This window comes from Podarcis pityusensis (genome assembly GCF_964106645.2).
Source record: "Podarcis pityusensis genome assembly, chromosome: 10".
NCBI classification, from domain to species: Eukaryota; Metazoa; Chordata; class Lepidosauria; order Squamata; family Lacertidae; genus Podarcis; species Podarcis pityusensis.
In genome coordinates, this window is record NC_138035.1 from 5,395,535 (window position 1) to 5,410,447 (window position 14,913).

The 14,913-nt window shown below is 46.4% G+C and overlaps 1 protein-coding gene across 1 annotated transcript in view; it reads left to right on the plus strand.

The window, feature by feature from the left end:
* Positions 1 to 14,913, plus strand: part of KCP (kielin cysteine rich BMP regulator) — a 106,611-nt gene that overhangs the window by 37,432 nt on the left and 54,266 nt on the right. The window contains exons 15-20 of the mRNA XM_081022582.1: positions 2,434 to 2,527; positions 3,253 to 3,332; positions 4,442 to 4,541; positions 8,293 to 8,378; positions 9,225 to 9,318; positions 12,937 to 13,089. Coding sequence (XP_080878708.1) covers positions 2,434 to 2,527; positions 3,253 to 3,332; positions 4,442 to 4,541; positions 8,293 to 8,378; positions 9,225 to 9,318; positions 12,937 to 13,089 — 607 coding nt within the window. The remainder of the gene's footprint in view (positions 1 to 2,433; positions 2,528 to 3,252; positions 3,333 to 4,441; positions 4,542 to 8,292; positions 8,379 to 9,224; positions 9,319 to 12,936; positions 13,090 to 14,913) is intronic.

The window sequence follows — 14,913 nt, forward strand, 5'->3', positions numbered from 1 at the left end:
AAAATGGGGTTTCAGAGTTTTTAGGGGGGGTTGAATGTCTTATGTTGATTTTTCAGTTTCAATGTTCTGCATGGAGCAATGACAATAAAGATATCATATCGTATCATACCTTAAAAGCCTAGGTTCGAGGACAGAAATCTGGCTGAGTCTGGAATAACCTTGTGAAGTGAAAGGATAAGATAGAGGGATTTACCGTATTTTTCGTTCTATAGGGCGCACCGGCCCATAGGACGCACCTCGTTTTTTGGGGGGGGAAATGAATAAAAAAAATTACACCCCCCCGCCGCGGCTGCCGCCCCAAGCCTCGCGTGCTTCGGGCTGCAGGCTACCGCCCCAAGCCTCGCGCGCTCGGCGGGACCTCCTGCCGGGCGCGCAAGGCTTGCAGACACTCGCCCGAAGCACGGGGAGCCCTCCGGAGGGCTCCCCGTGCTTCGGGCGACAGGCTGCCGCCCCAAGCCTCGCGCGCTCGGCGGGACCTCCTTCCGGGCGCGCAAGGCTTGCAGACACTCGCCCGAAGCACGGGGAGCCCTCCGGAGGGCTCCCCGTGCTTCGGGCGACAGGCTGCTGCCCGAAGCCTCGCGCGCTCGGCGGGACCTCCTGCCGGGCGCGCAAGGCTTGCGGACACTCGCCGGGGCTGCAGGCTGCTGCCTGCAAGCCTTGTGAGCCCGCGGGAACTCCCACCGGGCTTGCAAGGCTTGCGGATAGTTTCCTGAAGCCTGGAGAGCGAGAGGGGTCGGTGCGCACCGATGCTTCTCGCTCTCCAGGCTTCAGCGAAAGCCTGCATTCGCTCCATAGGACGCACACACATTTCCCCTTCATTTTTGGAGGGGAAAAAGTGCGTCCTATGGAGCGAAAAATATGGTAGATCTAGATGCTAGGATAGAGATGATCAGGAAAACAGGAAGACACAATGAGAGATAAAGGAGGTGCTGTGGGATTGGTGGAAGTCAATGTTCGTTTTTCTTTTTAATGTTTATATTATTAACTTGTAAGCTATGGATTTGTTTTTGTTTTTGGTTTTTTGAATGTTGTTTTTTGTGTTTTGTGTATTGTTATTTTTCGATATTTTTCGTAGTGGTGTTGTTGTGTAGAAAATACAAATAAAATTGATAATAAGAAATTTTTAAAAAGAAAGAAGAAGAAATAACCCAGACAGGCATCCTATTTAGCAAGGGCACAAAGAAACAACTCGGTTAAAACAAATATTTCACACAGGGAAAACAAAGGAGGCAGAGCTTCGCTTGCAGATTCACAAATTGATAAATGTGTTGACACAAATAGAAGTTTAAAACATGGTAGCTCTTGTGTAAGGGATTGTGATCAAGATTGGAATGTAACTGGGTTAAGGAAGAGTCGAGAAGCAGAATGAAAGGAAATGATCCAACCTTGAAATCTTGCACATTGCGGGTGGGAGCACATAAATTGCTTAATTGGCTATTTGATTGACTGGTATTCGAATTGGCGTTGTAATTTGCTATTGATGTAATGAGGTTTATATTGGATTTTTGGAATTGAAAACTGATAAAATTTATTATCGAGAAAAGAGAGAAGGAAATCTGCTGTAAGCCACATTGTGTCACTCGAACGACGTTTGCTTGAAATGGGAGGGAAGGGAGAAAAAACGCCGCACACAGGAAGAACAAGGATGTAGTTTGAGATCCTCACCTGTAGTTTTATAAAATCATTTAATGTGTCAACACGAATAGAAGTTATAAATACTGCAGCTGTTGTATAAGGGGTTATTATTGCGACTGGAATGCAATTGAAACCAATAAGGTTTTGGAGGCCAAAATAAAGAAAATCATCAGTCCTAGCACGTAGGATTATATAATTTGGTATATGAAGGATTGATATTATTGATTGTATTATAAATTGGTATTGTTATAATGAGGCGATTAAAAGGTAAAGGGACCCCTGCCCATTAGGTCCAGTCGTGGCCAACTCTGGGGTTGTGGCACTCATCTTGCTCTATAGGCTGAGGGAGCCGGCGTACAGCTTCTGGGTCATGTGGCCAGCATGACTAAGCCGCTTCTGGCAAACCAGAGCAGCGCACGGAAACACCGTTTACCTTCCTGCCAGAGTGGTACCTATTTATCTACTTGCACTGGCGTGCTTTCGAACTGCTAGGTTGGCAGGAGCAGGGACCGAGCAACGGGAGCTCACCCCGTCGCGGGGATTCAAACCGCCAACCTTCTGATTGGCAAGTCCTATGCTCTGTGATTTAACCCACAGCGCCACCCGCGTCCCTTAATGAGGCTATTACTGGAATATAATTGAAAATTAATAAATATTATTATCAATAAAATAAAATGGGAGGAAGGGGCTTTTGTTGGGGAAGGGAGAGCAGTCTGTGAGCCAAGCCCTGCAAGACAGTTCCCTTGAAACGTACCAATTCCATTATCTCCCTCCCCCTGTTTTCTTCCGCGCCCCCAGGAAGGCCACGCCGTCTGCAAAAGGAGGCACTGTGCCAGTCTCTGCCGCCACCCAGCACCCCCTCGCCCCGGGACTTGCTGCCCTGTCTGTGATGGTGAGTCCCAGCAGATTATTTAAGAGGCTGTCCCCTGCATCTCGAACTCAGAGCCCTTTACAGACTCTTCTGTCCTGGTGCCTCCAGGTTGTGGAATGTGATGCATGAGAGGCAGTCAAGTACAACATTCCTTAAAATGCTAGAGAAGACATGCTAGGGAATGTTTGGTCCAGCCAGTCGAAACTTCCTGTTCCTCCTGGCTGGAGCATCCTTCCTTTTGCATGTGACAGAAGGTGGGCGTGACCTCACCTGTCCAGGTAACAAAAGGACGAGTCACGCAGCACACCTCCCTCTTTTTGACTTCCTTCTTCGTTTGACCGGCTTTTAGCCAGGACTGCTCTGCTAGCTCTCAACTTGCAGAAGCACTGGGATTATTCCCCCATATGGGGTAGATCCAACGTACATATTTGCAACCAAGCCAGCCTTCAGGAATCCAACTGTGAACTGATGTGAGTAAATGTCTTTTATCATCTCTGAATAAGATTGTGGCGACTTTATTCTTTTAAGAGGGATTCAAGGGAAGTTACCAGGAACGTACAATTCAATCTGAGACAGACTGAATTGTATAATAGTGAGAGGCTCACACGAGCCTGCAACCAGCTATCTGCTGTGCATGTAAAAAGGGGGATGTAACTCTACTACGTAAAGGAACTTGCCAGCGCAAGTTAGGAAGGATATTAATAAACAATATATCCTCTTCTGCCACCCTGAACATGCCCACACAGGTTGTCTGTGGGAAGGGAGGGAGTATCGCAGTGGAGAGGGGGTCCCGAGCGGAGAGCCTTGCAAGCGCTGCACCTGCGAGGTGAGTCTTCCATCGCAGAGTCTTGCATTTCTTTCTTTTTTCTTTATATTTTTCAAATTTATACATTTCATTAGTTTCACAATCCATTTGACCTTTCAAAACTTGGCTTCCTTTCCCCTCTTTCTGCGGTTCCTTATTTTTTAATATCGTCTGCATATCCAAATTCCTTTAACTTGCTCGTTTAATTATCTACTGTAAATACATACTCTAATAAAACTGCGGTTTATTGCACTTAATCCTGCTAATGTTTTTATCTGTTTGCAATTTATCTGTAAATATTCAATAAACCATTTTCATTTTTTTCTTAAAAGTTTATCTTGATTTCTTATTCTTCCGGTAAGTTCGCCATTTCTGCATATTCCATAGGTTTTTGTATTCATTCTTCCTTTACTGGGACTTCTGCTTCTTTCCACTTTTGGGCAAGTAACATTCTTGCTTCTGTAGTCGCATACATGAATAAATTTCTATACAATTTAGGTAGTTGTTGAGTCTTGCATTTCGGGAGCGGCGTGGGGTTCCCGTCCCCACGCTGTTCCGGCTTGGAGATATTTATATTATTTATTCATTAAAAAAATACTTGTAACCCGCTGGGTCATTCAAAAATGTATTGTGTTGTTGTTGTTTAGTTGTTTAGTCGTTTAGTCATGTCCGAATCTTTGTGACCCCCTGGACCAGAGCACGCCAGGCACTCCTGTCTTCCACTGCCTCCCGCAGTTGGGTCAAACTCATGCTGGTAGTTTCGAGAACACTGTCCCACCATCTCGTTGTATAGAACGTATAGAAACAATTAAAAAAAACATAAAACCGTCTTTAAAAGTGGAAGTCGATCATAACCATTGTGGAAAGATGCATTCTTAGTTGTCCACACAGGGTTCTGGTGGAATAGAAGAGATTTCAGCAAATGTTTAAAAGCTGGCGCAGAAGGTGCCTACTGAATCTCTAGTGGCAGAGAGTTCCACAAGACCCAGTTGAAGGTCTCGGTTTCTCATGGTTGTCCAATGAGCCTCACCAACTTGGGGAATGACCAAAGACACTCTTGGGGGAGGGTGTGTGCTAAGGGGCATAAAATGGCCCCGGGACCCCCTTCCTAAACCTTTTTGTTCCGACAGGCCGGGGAGGTTTCGTGTGAGCGAGCCACGCCCAAGTGCCCTCCGCCGTCCTGCAGCCACCCGGGCAAACTCCCAGGACAGTGCTGCCCAACCTGCAATGGTGAGTTGTCTCCCGCCCACATCATCGTCACCATCAGGCCTGCGAGGCTCTCTCTGGGCAGCTTCCCTTGTTGCACCCGATCTGGAAGCTGCAGTCGGGGCAGGATGCTGCAACACAATTGCTGACAGCAGTGCCGCCTCGCCAGCGTGTAACAGCTGTGCTCAGAGATCCGCACTGGTTGCCAGTCTCAGGACCACCCTCCCCAAAGTGTCCCTATTTTCCAGGGACAGTCCCGGATTTACAGAAGCCGTCCCGATTTCTAATTTGATCCCGGAATGTCCCGCTTTTCCTTAGGGCGTCCCTATTTTCATCGGAGGAATGTTGGAGGGGATGGAGTTATGGAACTCCTGGAGCCATTGATGGCAGCCCTGTATGGAGCGGCAGAATGTTATATACCATATTTTTCACTCCATAAGACGCACTTTTTTCCTCCTAAAAAGTAAGGGGAAACGTCTGTGCGTCTTATGGAGTGAATGTGTGGTCGGTCGCTGGCTCCCTTTCCGGCCCCTTGCCCAGGCCTCCATTGCTGAATGTTCTGCAGGCGGAGGCTGCTTGTTTTCCCAGCGACATGGGGCTGGCTGATTAGATTATCTGTCTGGAAATTGTAGAAACGGCTCCCTTTACTTTCCTAAAGAAGCTGCAGAACTGTGAGTAGAACCCCATAAAAACAGAATTTTTTCTCTTTACAAAGTAAGCTCAACAACTTTGAGCTGATCCTCAAAAAACAGGGCTTTCCCCCCTTTCCTCCTCTAAAAACTAGTTGTGTCTTATGGTCAGGTGCGTCTTATGGAGTGAAAAATATGGTATGTGTTGGAAGCTGCTCAGAGTTGCTGGGGCAACCCAGTCGGGATGGGTGGGGTATAAATAGTAAAATAATACTAATACTACTACTACTACTACTACTAATAATAATAATAATAATTTATACTCCGCCCATCTGGCTGGGTTTCCCCAGCCACTCTGGGCGGCTTCCAATAAAACACTAAAATACAATAACCTATTAAACATTAAAAGGTTCCCTGAACAGAGCTGCCTTTAGATGTCTTCTAAAAGTTTGGTAGTTATTTTTCTCTTTGACATCTGGTGGGAGGGTGTTCCACAGGGCAGGTGCCACCACCAAGAAGGCCCTCTGCCTGGTTCCCTGTAACTTGGCTTCTTGCAGGGAGGGAACCGCCAGAAGGCCCTCAGAGCTGGACCTCAGTGTCTGGGCTGAACGATGGGGGTGGAGATGCTCCTTCAGGTCTACTGGACCGAGGCTGTTTAGGGCGTTCAAGGTCAGCACCAACACTTTGAATTGTGCTCAGAAACGTACTGGGAGCCAGTGTAGGTCTTTCAAGACTGGTGTTATATAGTCTCAGCGGCCGCTCCCAGGCACCAGTCTAGCTACCGCATTCTGGATTAGTTGTAGTTTCTGGGTCACCTTCAAAGGTATCCCCACGTAGAGCGCATTGTAGTCGTCCAAGCGAGAGATAACCAGAGCATGCACCACTCTGGCCAGACAGTCTGCAGGCAGGGAGGGTCTCAGCCTGCGTACCAGATGGAGCTGGTAAACAGCTGCCCTGGACACAGAATTGACCTGCTCCTCCATGGACAGCTGTTATTAAATAGGAACATCCCTATTTTCATCAGAGGAATGTTGGAGGGTATGGAGCTGTGGGACTCCCGGAGCCACCTGATGGCAGCCCTGTATGGGGGGGGGGGATTATGTTATATATATGTTGGAAGCTGCCCAGATTGCTGGGGGAGTATAAATAGTAAAATTATTATCATTATTGAATAGATCATCCCTATTTTCATCAGAGAAATGTTGGAGGGTATGCAATCTGCTACCCAGCCAAGTTATTTTTTCTTTTTCACTTTTAACATTTATCATCATACATAAATCATAATCATTTTATAAACAGGGTTCTCAGAATCCCCCAACTTCTCTTCAGCCCTTCAAACTGCATCGTATCATGTTCTCCATATTTTCTTAAAACTCAATTCTTATCATAGTTCTCACTTCATTGCAAGCGTTTTTAAAACCCCACCAACGTTTTTAATTGTTTACGGTCACTTATAAAATTTCCCTATTCTTATTAAATTGATTGTCCTCTCGATCTCTGATTTTCCCGGTCATTTTCACCCGTTCGGAATAGTCCCTCGTCTTTATCAACCATTCTTCTTTTGTAGATAGTTCGTCCTCCTTCCATTTTTGGGCAAGTAGCAGCTCCCCGCCCAAGTTCAAGGCATTGCTATAAATATATTTGTTTGATCCCTTGTAAAAATTATCTGTGCACAGCTGTGCCGTAAGAAAAATATATCAAAGTGGTTTGCAGCGGTAAGAATATACCGTATTTTTCGCTCTATAGGACGCACCGGACCATAAGAGGGGGAGAACGGGGGGGGGAATTCTCCCCCTCTCTGCTCAGCACCCCTTCAGCCTCTTCCATTTCTCCTCCCGCTTCGCTGAAGGGGCGCTGCGCAGAGAGGGAAAATTGTGCACCGCCTCTCCAGCGAAGCGAAGCCTGGAGAGCAAGAGGGATCGGTGTGCACTGACCCCTCTCGCTCTTCAGGCTTCAGGTGGCTATCCGCAAGCCTTCGGAGCGCGGCGGGAACTCCTGCTGCGCTCCGAATGCTTGCGGATAGCTGCCTGAAGCCCCAGAGCGCAGCAGGTGTTCGCACTGTGCTCCGGGGGCTTCAGGCTTCAGGTGGCCATCTGCAAGCCTTCGGAGCGGTGGGGGGAGCACTCCCTCTGCGCTTCGGAGGCTTTGCGTTGCTATCGCTGAAGCCAAGGAGCCTGCATTCGCTCCATGGGATGCACACACATTTCCCCTTCATTTTTGGAGGGGGGAAAGTGCGTCCTATAGAGCGAAAAATACGGTGAACCATGCAATAAAAAGCATTTTTTGAAAGTTAAACAGCATCCGTTATAGCCAGTGGGAAGGATGTATTCTGAACTGCCTGCGCAGGCCTGGCAGAATAGAAAAGTTTTAGGCTGGCATTTGAAAGCTGGGGCAGAAGGTGCCCATGGAATCTGCATTGGCAGTCGTCATCCTTGGCCAATTTCAGGAGCCTAAATTGGGTGGTGGGTATCAGCATCGCCCTTGAGCCAGTGTCACCAACTGGACTCATCCACTTCAGCCCCGACTGGGCTAGTTGAGCTGGGTAGCACTTCCAGAGACCACCTTCTGCACAGGAACAGGTCAAAGTTCTGTGGACTCACACCTTAGAGTTGTGAGCATCGGATTCACTTCCACAAGAAGACAGTCGTCGCGCAGCAGAGTATAGCAGAGCATAAACGACTTGGAGAGCAGCTCTGTAGAATATCTTCTTTATTCTATCTACAACTATAATACACACCTATATACAGAGCTAAATGGAGTCTAAGCGAAAATGCTGAACTGCACTGAGTATCTGCAGCTGCTCTTAGCAGCAACCTTATCTATACACACGATCTCTCTCTAACACTCAGTCTCTCTCTCCGACACTTTGATGTGAGGCTGGAGCGGAATAAGTAGTGAGCAGAAACCGCCCCTCCTCTCTGGAGAATCAGTAGAGAACATCAGCAGATTCTTGGATATGGGAGGGGTGAAATCTCCTCAGTGGGGGGCTTGGACAGGAGTGTCCTGGAGGAAGAGCAGAGGGCAGGATTGGGCAGGATCCTGACCCCGCAGTTGATTTAGCATTTTTTTGGATGGTGGGGGGGCTTAAAATGCCATTCGCTTGACCTCCTGCTCCTCTCTCCCCTTTCTCCGATCCGCCTGGACAGTGTGTGAATTTGAAGGACGGCCCTTCCAGAACGGAGAAAGCTTTCGGCCTGCAGGGGGCAGCCCTTGCCTTCAGTGCACGTGCTCAGTGAGTAGGGCAGGGGTGGGGCAGGGAGGGGCTGTGCTCAGAGGGGGGGTGCCACTCATGGCACACCGGGGAGGGGAGGGTTTTCACCATCCCTTTCTCTCCAGCAGGTCCCTCGTTGCTTCCAGGTGGCCTGTTTGGTTGAACATTCGTTTTGTGGAGAGATTAGACGAAGTTGCCTGTTTCCTGAACGTTCGTTCTGATTCAATTGTGGAGAGATTAGATGAAGTTACTTGTTTCATGACCATTCATTCTGATTTGCTTGTGGGGAGATTAGACGAAGTTCCTTATTTCACGCCCATTCATTCTGATTTGATTGTGGGGAGATTAAATGAAGTTCCTTATTTCATTACTATTCATTTTGACCTGCTTGTGGGGAGATTAGATGAAGTTACCTGTTTCCTGACCATTCATTCTGATTTGCTTGCAGGGAGATTAGATGAAGTTCCTTATTTCATGCCATTCATTCTGATTCATTTGTGGAGAGATCAGACGAAGTTCCTTATTTTGTGGCCATTCGTTCTGACCTGCTTGTGGGGAGATTAGACGACGTCGCGTCGGAGCAACTCCCACACTTTCCAGTGCATTTTCCTGTCACTTTCCTTATTGCAAACCCCCCCGCTTCTTTGGGGTGGGTGACAACAAATTCGTTTATTATTTTTATTCTAACATTTACACCCCTCCAAGGAGCTCAGTGTGGCAAATTTATTTGCTTCCTTATTCATTTGCAAAAAGTCTTTACGCTCAGAACAACTTGCACCAATCTCAAAACGCCCGTAAACACGAACGAATACTTTCCGAGCCGGAGTCTTGTGAGATTCTGCTGACCTCTTTCTTTCTCGTCTACAGGATGGGCACGTCCGGTGCCAGGAGGAGCTGTGCCCCCCCGCGACTTGCTCCCAGCCTGTCCAAGACCCAGGGCACTGCTGCCCACTTTGCAAAGGTGAGCCTTGAACCCCAGGGCAGACAAAGTTTGCCCAGGGCTGGATTTCGGTTCCATGAGGCCGTCTGGTCCTGAAGGTAATGAGGCCCTTTCTATGTCCAGCTGTCCTTAGCCAACAACAAATTGTCACTGTTTTGTGTTGAATATATGCTACTGTATATGGTAATTTATGGACCTTTATGGTAATTTATAGGGATGCGGGTGGCCCTGTGGGTTAAACCACAGAGCCTAGGGCTTGCCGATCAGAAGGTCGGCGTTTCAAATCCCCACAACGGGGTGAGCTCCCGTTGCTCGGTCCCTGCTCCTGCCAACCTAGCAGTTCGGTTTTGGGGTTTTTTTAATGATATTTATTGAAAGTTTAAAATTACAGAAAAAAGTGAAAAAAAAAGAGATTAAACAATACAAGTCAATACATATAAAAAAGAAAAGAAAAGAAAAGAACAAAACACACAATACATCAAGACCAAAAACAAAAGCAAAAAAATTAAAAATAGATCCAATATTTCCATATCTTTGTCTTTCATTAACTTGTTTCATCGACCTCCTCACACCTCCCTTTTTTGTATTCTAGTTATTAATTATTTCAGCAAATCCTTTCCATCTTTCACTATTTTCTGTCATTTAATTGTCTTAATTTATTTTAACCTTATCTTACCATAAAAAACCCTAAAACTTAAAACTTATTTCTACATAACTCCTTATAACATTTCTACTAAAGCCATATAGTTTCATTCCAACATTTTTCTAACACTCATAAATTTTACAATATTTCTCTAAATAAATTTTTAAACTTTCTTCCAATCTTCATCCACTGTCTCTTCACCCTGGTCTCGGGTTCTTTCAGTCTTTTCTATCCATTCCATTCTATCCATTCCGAGGCTCTTCTCTTTTCCATGTCCCTTCTGCAGATCTTCTTCATATTTATACCTACACTTTACTTTGTCTTCTGCTGATCTTGTTCTTAATTTCCTTCCTTTGTCACTGAGGAGTAGATCTCGGGGAGACTCCAACCTAACAATGTCTTTATCCCTTCTCGACAGGTCAACCCATTCTCCATAGACAGGGCCAAAATCCAAAAAATATTTCAAAACATGTTTCAAAGTCCCTCCAAAGTTAAAGGCCCCCACCACTCCAATCTCCTCCTGGCCCAAAACCAGATCCCAGAGGCCAGAACATCCCTGCATAAGGGGATCTTTCCAACTTTCCTTCTCCAATCCAAGCGGGACTCCATCTCTCCAAATCTGGCTTTCTCCAGATTTGGTCTTCAAAAGCAACAGCTTATGCTCATACAAGGCCGAGGCTCTCTCCACTTGTATTACTTGAGGTTCAACAACAACCTCCTCCTTTGTCTTCTCCACAGCTTGCCATGTCAAAGCAGATTCCTGGGTCGGTTCCTGAGTAGTTTCTTTATAAGTATTCACTTTTTGTCCCAAATCAATCCTTTTTTGTCCAAAATTGTCAATGCTAATAGTCATCGCATCCATCTTCTCATGAAGCTGTTCCAATAAGGCACTTGTTTTGCAAAAAGCAATCACTAAGGCTTCTTCTGTCCACATTTTTGTCCAAGGTCAATGTCTAATTCTCACGGTCTTTAATCTCTACAGCTGGAGAATTCCCCAGCTCCACTCCTGCAACAGTTTCAAAAGCTCCTTCTAGGGGAAACAGTTTCTAATTGTATCTGTCTTTTTAAAAGCAGGTCCAGCAACAAAGTTAACAAAGTTAATTTCGATTTTCAGATATTTTGCTCCTTTCAAGTGCAAAAGGAAACACTGGAATCAATATATTTCTCTTGTTTAACTATCTGTCAACTTACGTTTTATTCACAGTCAATGAACTTTCCCAAAACGATGCTCCCTGGCAGCCCGTTCCCAGGTTCAAAACGGTGGTAATTTATCTTTCTTCACTCTCCTGCAGGCTTAAACAATCTAAACTTTCCCCCTCTTCTCCTGCTTCCAAGGGGGGTTTAGTAATTTTAGCCGATGGAGATTTAATCCTTTACAAAAGACTTTCCAGACTTTAGCTTGCAATGTCTTTGCTTCAATCTATTTACAAAAGCGGAAAGCGGACTTCCTGTTTGGAACCTTCCCGCTTCGGTGCCAAATTAAAGATGTTTAGTAATCCAATTTTCCATTCTACTCATGGGTAGTTGTTTAAAGTCCAATTGTCCACAGGAAAAAGTCAGTGCTCTCCGGCAACAGCAATGCGGCTTCACTTCGTGAAAAAAGCGGTCGATTAGAAGCACCGCGCCGCTCACCCCACGTCGCTCCGGATCCCCGAAACCGGGTTTCCCCGCGAGTAGGGGAGGCGCAAAAGGTGCCAGCCGAATCCCACGTCCACAGGCTTCTCCTGCCTGTGGTTTTTAATGGGTCTCCGCCTCGCCGTGGCAGTCCAGACCCTGATTTCCACGAAGCGGATTCCTCCCGGTCAGAGGAAATCCGCCATTGCCAGAAGCGCTAACCCGGAAGTCCCAACCTAGCAGTTTGAAAGCACGTAGATAAATAGGAACAGATCCCGTTCGCATCCATAGGTACCGCTGTACAAAGAACAGCTGCTGTATAAGAACAACACCAGGGAATGTAATGATAGATCCCGTCATCATAAACCGAGGAGGAAATTAGGGATGTGTACTCGCTCCCTCTCTTTTTAACCTTTTTCTTAATGACCTCGCTTCCTCACTAAAACAGGTGGATGCCCTCAGCCCAAAACTCAATGCATTAAGCATCCTTCATCCTCCTATACGCAGATGATATTAGGGTTGCTTTCACGGACAAGAATTGGTTTAAAGTGATTGTTAAATTCCTGTGTTGACTATCTGTCCAGAATGAAATTGTGCATGAACTTTGACAAAGGCAAAATAATGGTTTTTGGGAATTCACGCAAGAGCTATAGCTGGGTATTTGGTGGGAAACCCATCCAGCAGGTATTCGAATTCAACTACAGTCATACCTCGGGTTGAATGTGCTTCGGGTTGAGCACATTCTAGTTGTGCTCTGCGGCAACCTGGAAGTAACGGAGCGCGTTACTTCCGGGTTTCGCCACTTGCGCATGCGCAGACGCTCAAAATGACATCACTCGTATGCGCAGAAGTGGCAAAAAGCTACACGCGTGTGAGCAGACGTGCCGTTGCTGGTTACGTTTGCTTCTAGATGCGAACGGGGCTCCGGAACAGATCCCGTTCGTATCTAGAGGTACCACTGTATCTGGGAATTACATTCCATCATAGGCTCCTATGGTCCTCGCACCGTGCGATGGCAGTGAATGCCAGTAAGATGTCTATGCAGGCCATAATGCGTTTTTTCTTAACAAGAGGTAATTCGCATATCCCTTCTGCCCTTAAGGTCTTCAATGCCAAAATTATAGCTCAATTGCTCTATTGGTATTCCAGTCTGGCTGCCAGGGTTTACCCAGTTGGTAGAACAAGCGCAGGCAGTTTTCCACTTCAAGATTTTTACTGTCCCACGTTGTGTACCCTATGCAGCCTTGTGTCTAGAGGGAGGTCAACACAAGGTAGAGATTTCTTCTGAATTTCAGGTTTGGAAGGGACCCCCAGGCATCATCCAGACTGACCCCGCCACCAGTCCTATGACGACAACTCTCTCTCTCTCTCTCTCCCACCAGTGTGTGTCCTCGACAGCGTGGAGTTTGAAGACGGCACCGAGTGGGAACCGGAGGGCGAGCCCTGCACCAGCTGCATCTGCCTCCAGGGGGAGCCGGTGTGCAGCCCCACCCCCTGCCCCCCACTTCCTTGCCAACATCCAGCCCAGCTGCAAGGTGAGAGCACACCTGGACGGCCCGCCTCCAAGTCTCCGCTATAGGGAGGGGGCAGCTGACACAACAGATGCACCAAATTCCTTTGTACCGTTCATGTGCCAAATCAGCCATTGCCAACCTGGTGCCCTCCAGGTCCTTTTCATGATACCGTATTGGCCCAAATATAAGCCCCCCCCCCAATTCCGACCGTGAAAAGTTAAAGTGTGGCTTATATTCGCGACCTGACAAAAATGGGCTTTTACGATATTGCTGTTGAAACAGACATTCGGTAAATCAGAACACACAAAAAATGTTCTATTGCCGATTTGCGAGCTTGAGACTGTTGTGCAATTAATTCTAATGTCATTCATTGCTTGTCCCGTATTTTACAATGCGGTATTGTTACGAGTGTGAGTGCCTGCGGAATTGTAGCAATTGAATAGTGATTTGCGATTTTAGCTAGTGTACGGTATTCCGTGAATCTAATTGGCTTTTCCCCTTTTCTCTCCAATTTTAAGGGAGCGGCTTATATTCGAGTATTGTCTTTTTCCCCCCTTGAATTTTAAAGGTGTGTCTTATTTGCGCGTGCGGCTTATATTCGGGCCAATACGGTATTTTTTGAGCATGAATGCATTGGCTGGGACTAGGGAGAGTTGTCTGTAATGTCTGAAGGGCACCCAAACCACCTTTCCTCTGCCTCCCACCCCAAATTTGCATTTGAACATCTGGAACGGACGTTGCTGCACATCTGGGCTGTTAATTCAAAACAACATTTTAGGAGCCGGAGGCAGTGAGGGACTCCAGGGGTCCCGGGAACTTACCCAAAGTTTGATTTCCTTGGAATGAAGGCTAGCAGAGAAAATAGTGCCTTCAGGGTGTATGGTTTTCTCTGCGCATGTATACAACCTGAGTGTGAGACAGAGGGGCTCACAGCATTAACAGATCTTAATAATCAAAATTTTTTATTATTCACACTCTGCCCATCGGGCTGGGTTTCTCCAGCCACTCTGGGCGGCTCCCAGCAGAATATTAAAAACACTATAAAACATCAAACATTAAAAACTTCCCTTTTCTCCCCTCAGCCTTGTTTTGGCTGCAATCCTGTCAGTGCTCCCCACCTGAATTTGTTATTGGAAGGAATGATAAGGAGCAAATACCAATGATGTTCACTAAGGTACATTATCTGGGGAGGAAAAAACACAGAAAGGGAGTATTTCAAATCTGAGGCTGCAATAGGGAGACCCGCAACTGGGAGCTGGGAAATGGAGACACTGGGGGTGCTTTGTGCAGGACAGATTAAAGAAGAAACATATTCTGCCTCCTTCTGGTTGACAGTTTTAGATAGATAGACTTTTGCATCAACCACTGGCCTGTATAATTTAAATATGAAATACAAACATAGAATCATAGAACTGTAAAGATGATGATGATGGTGATGATGATGCTACCCACCCAAATGGCTGGTTTTCCCTGGCAACACTGGGCAGCTTCCAGCACTTATAAAAACACAATAAAACACCAAACATTAAAGACTTCCTGATATTGTAGAGTTGGAAGGGGCCACAAGGGCCATCATGTATAAACAATTAAGCAAATAAAATTATCAAACTAAAAAACAAAAAGAACTTCCCTAAACAAGGTTGTGGGATGTGATCCATGAGAGGCAGTCAAGTACAACAATCCTTGTACAGTGGTACCTTGTTTTGCGACTGGGATCCATTCAGGAGCCTCAATCGCTGGACAAAAAAGGATGCTGGACAAAGTGTCGCGTTTGCACATGCACGCAGAGCGGTTTGCGCTTCTGCGCATGCGCGAGCGGTGAACTCGGAAGTAACCCGTTCCGGT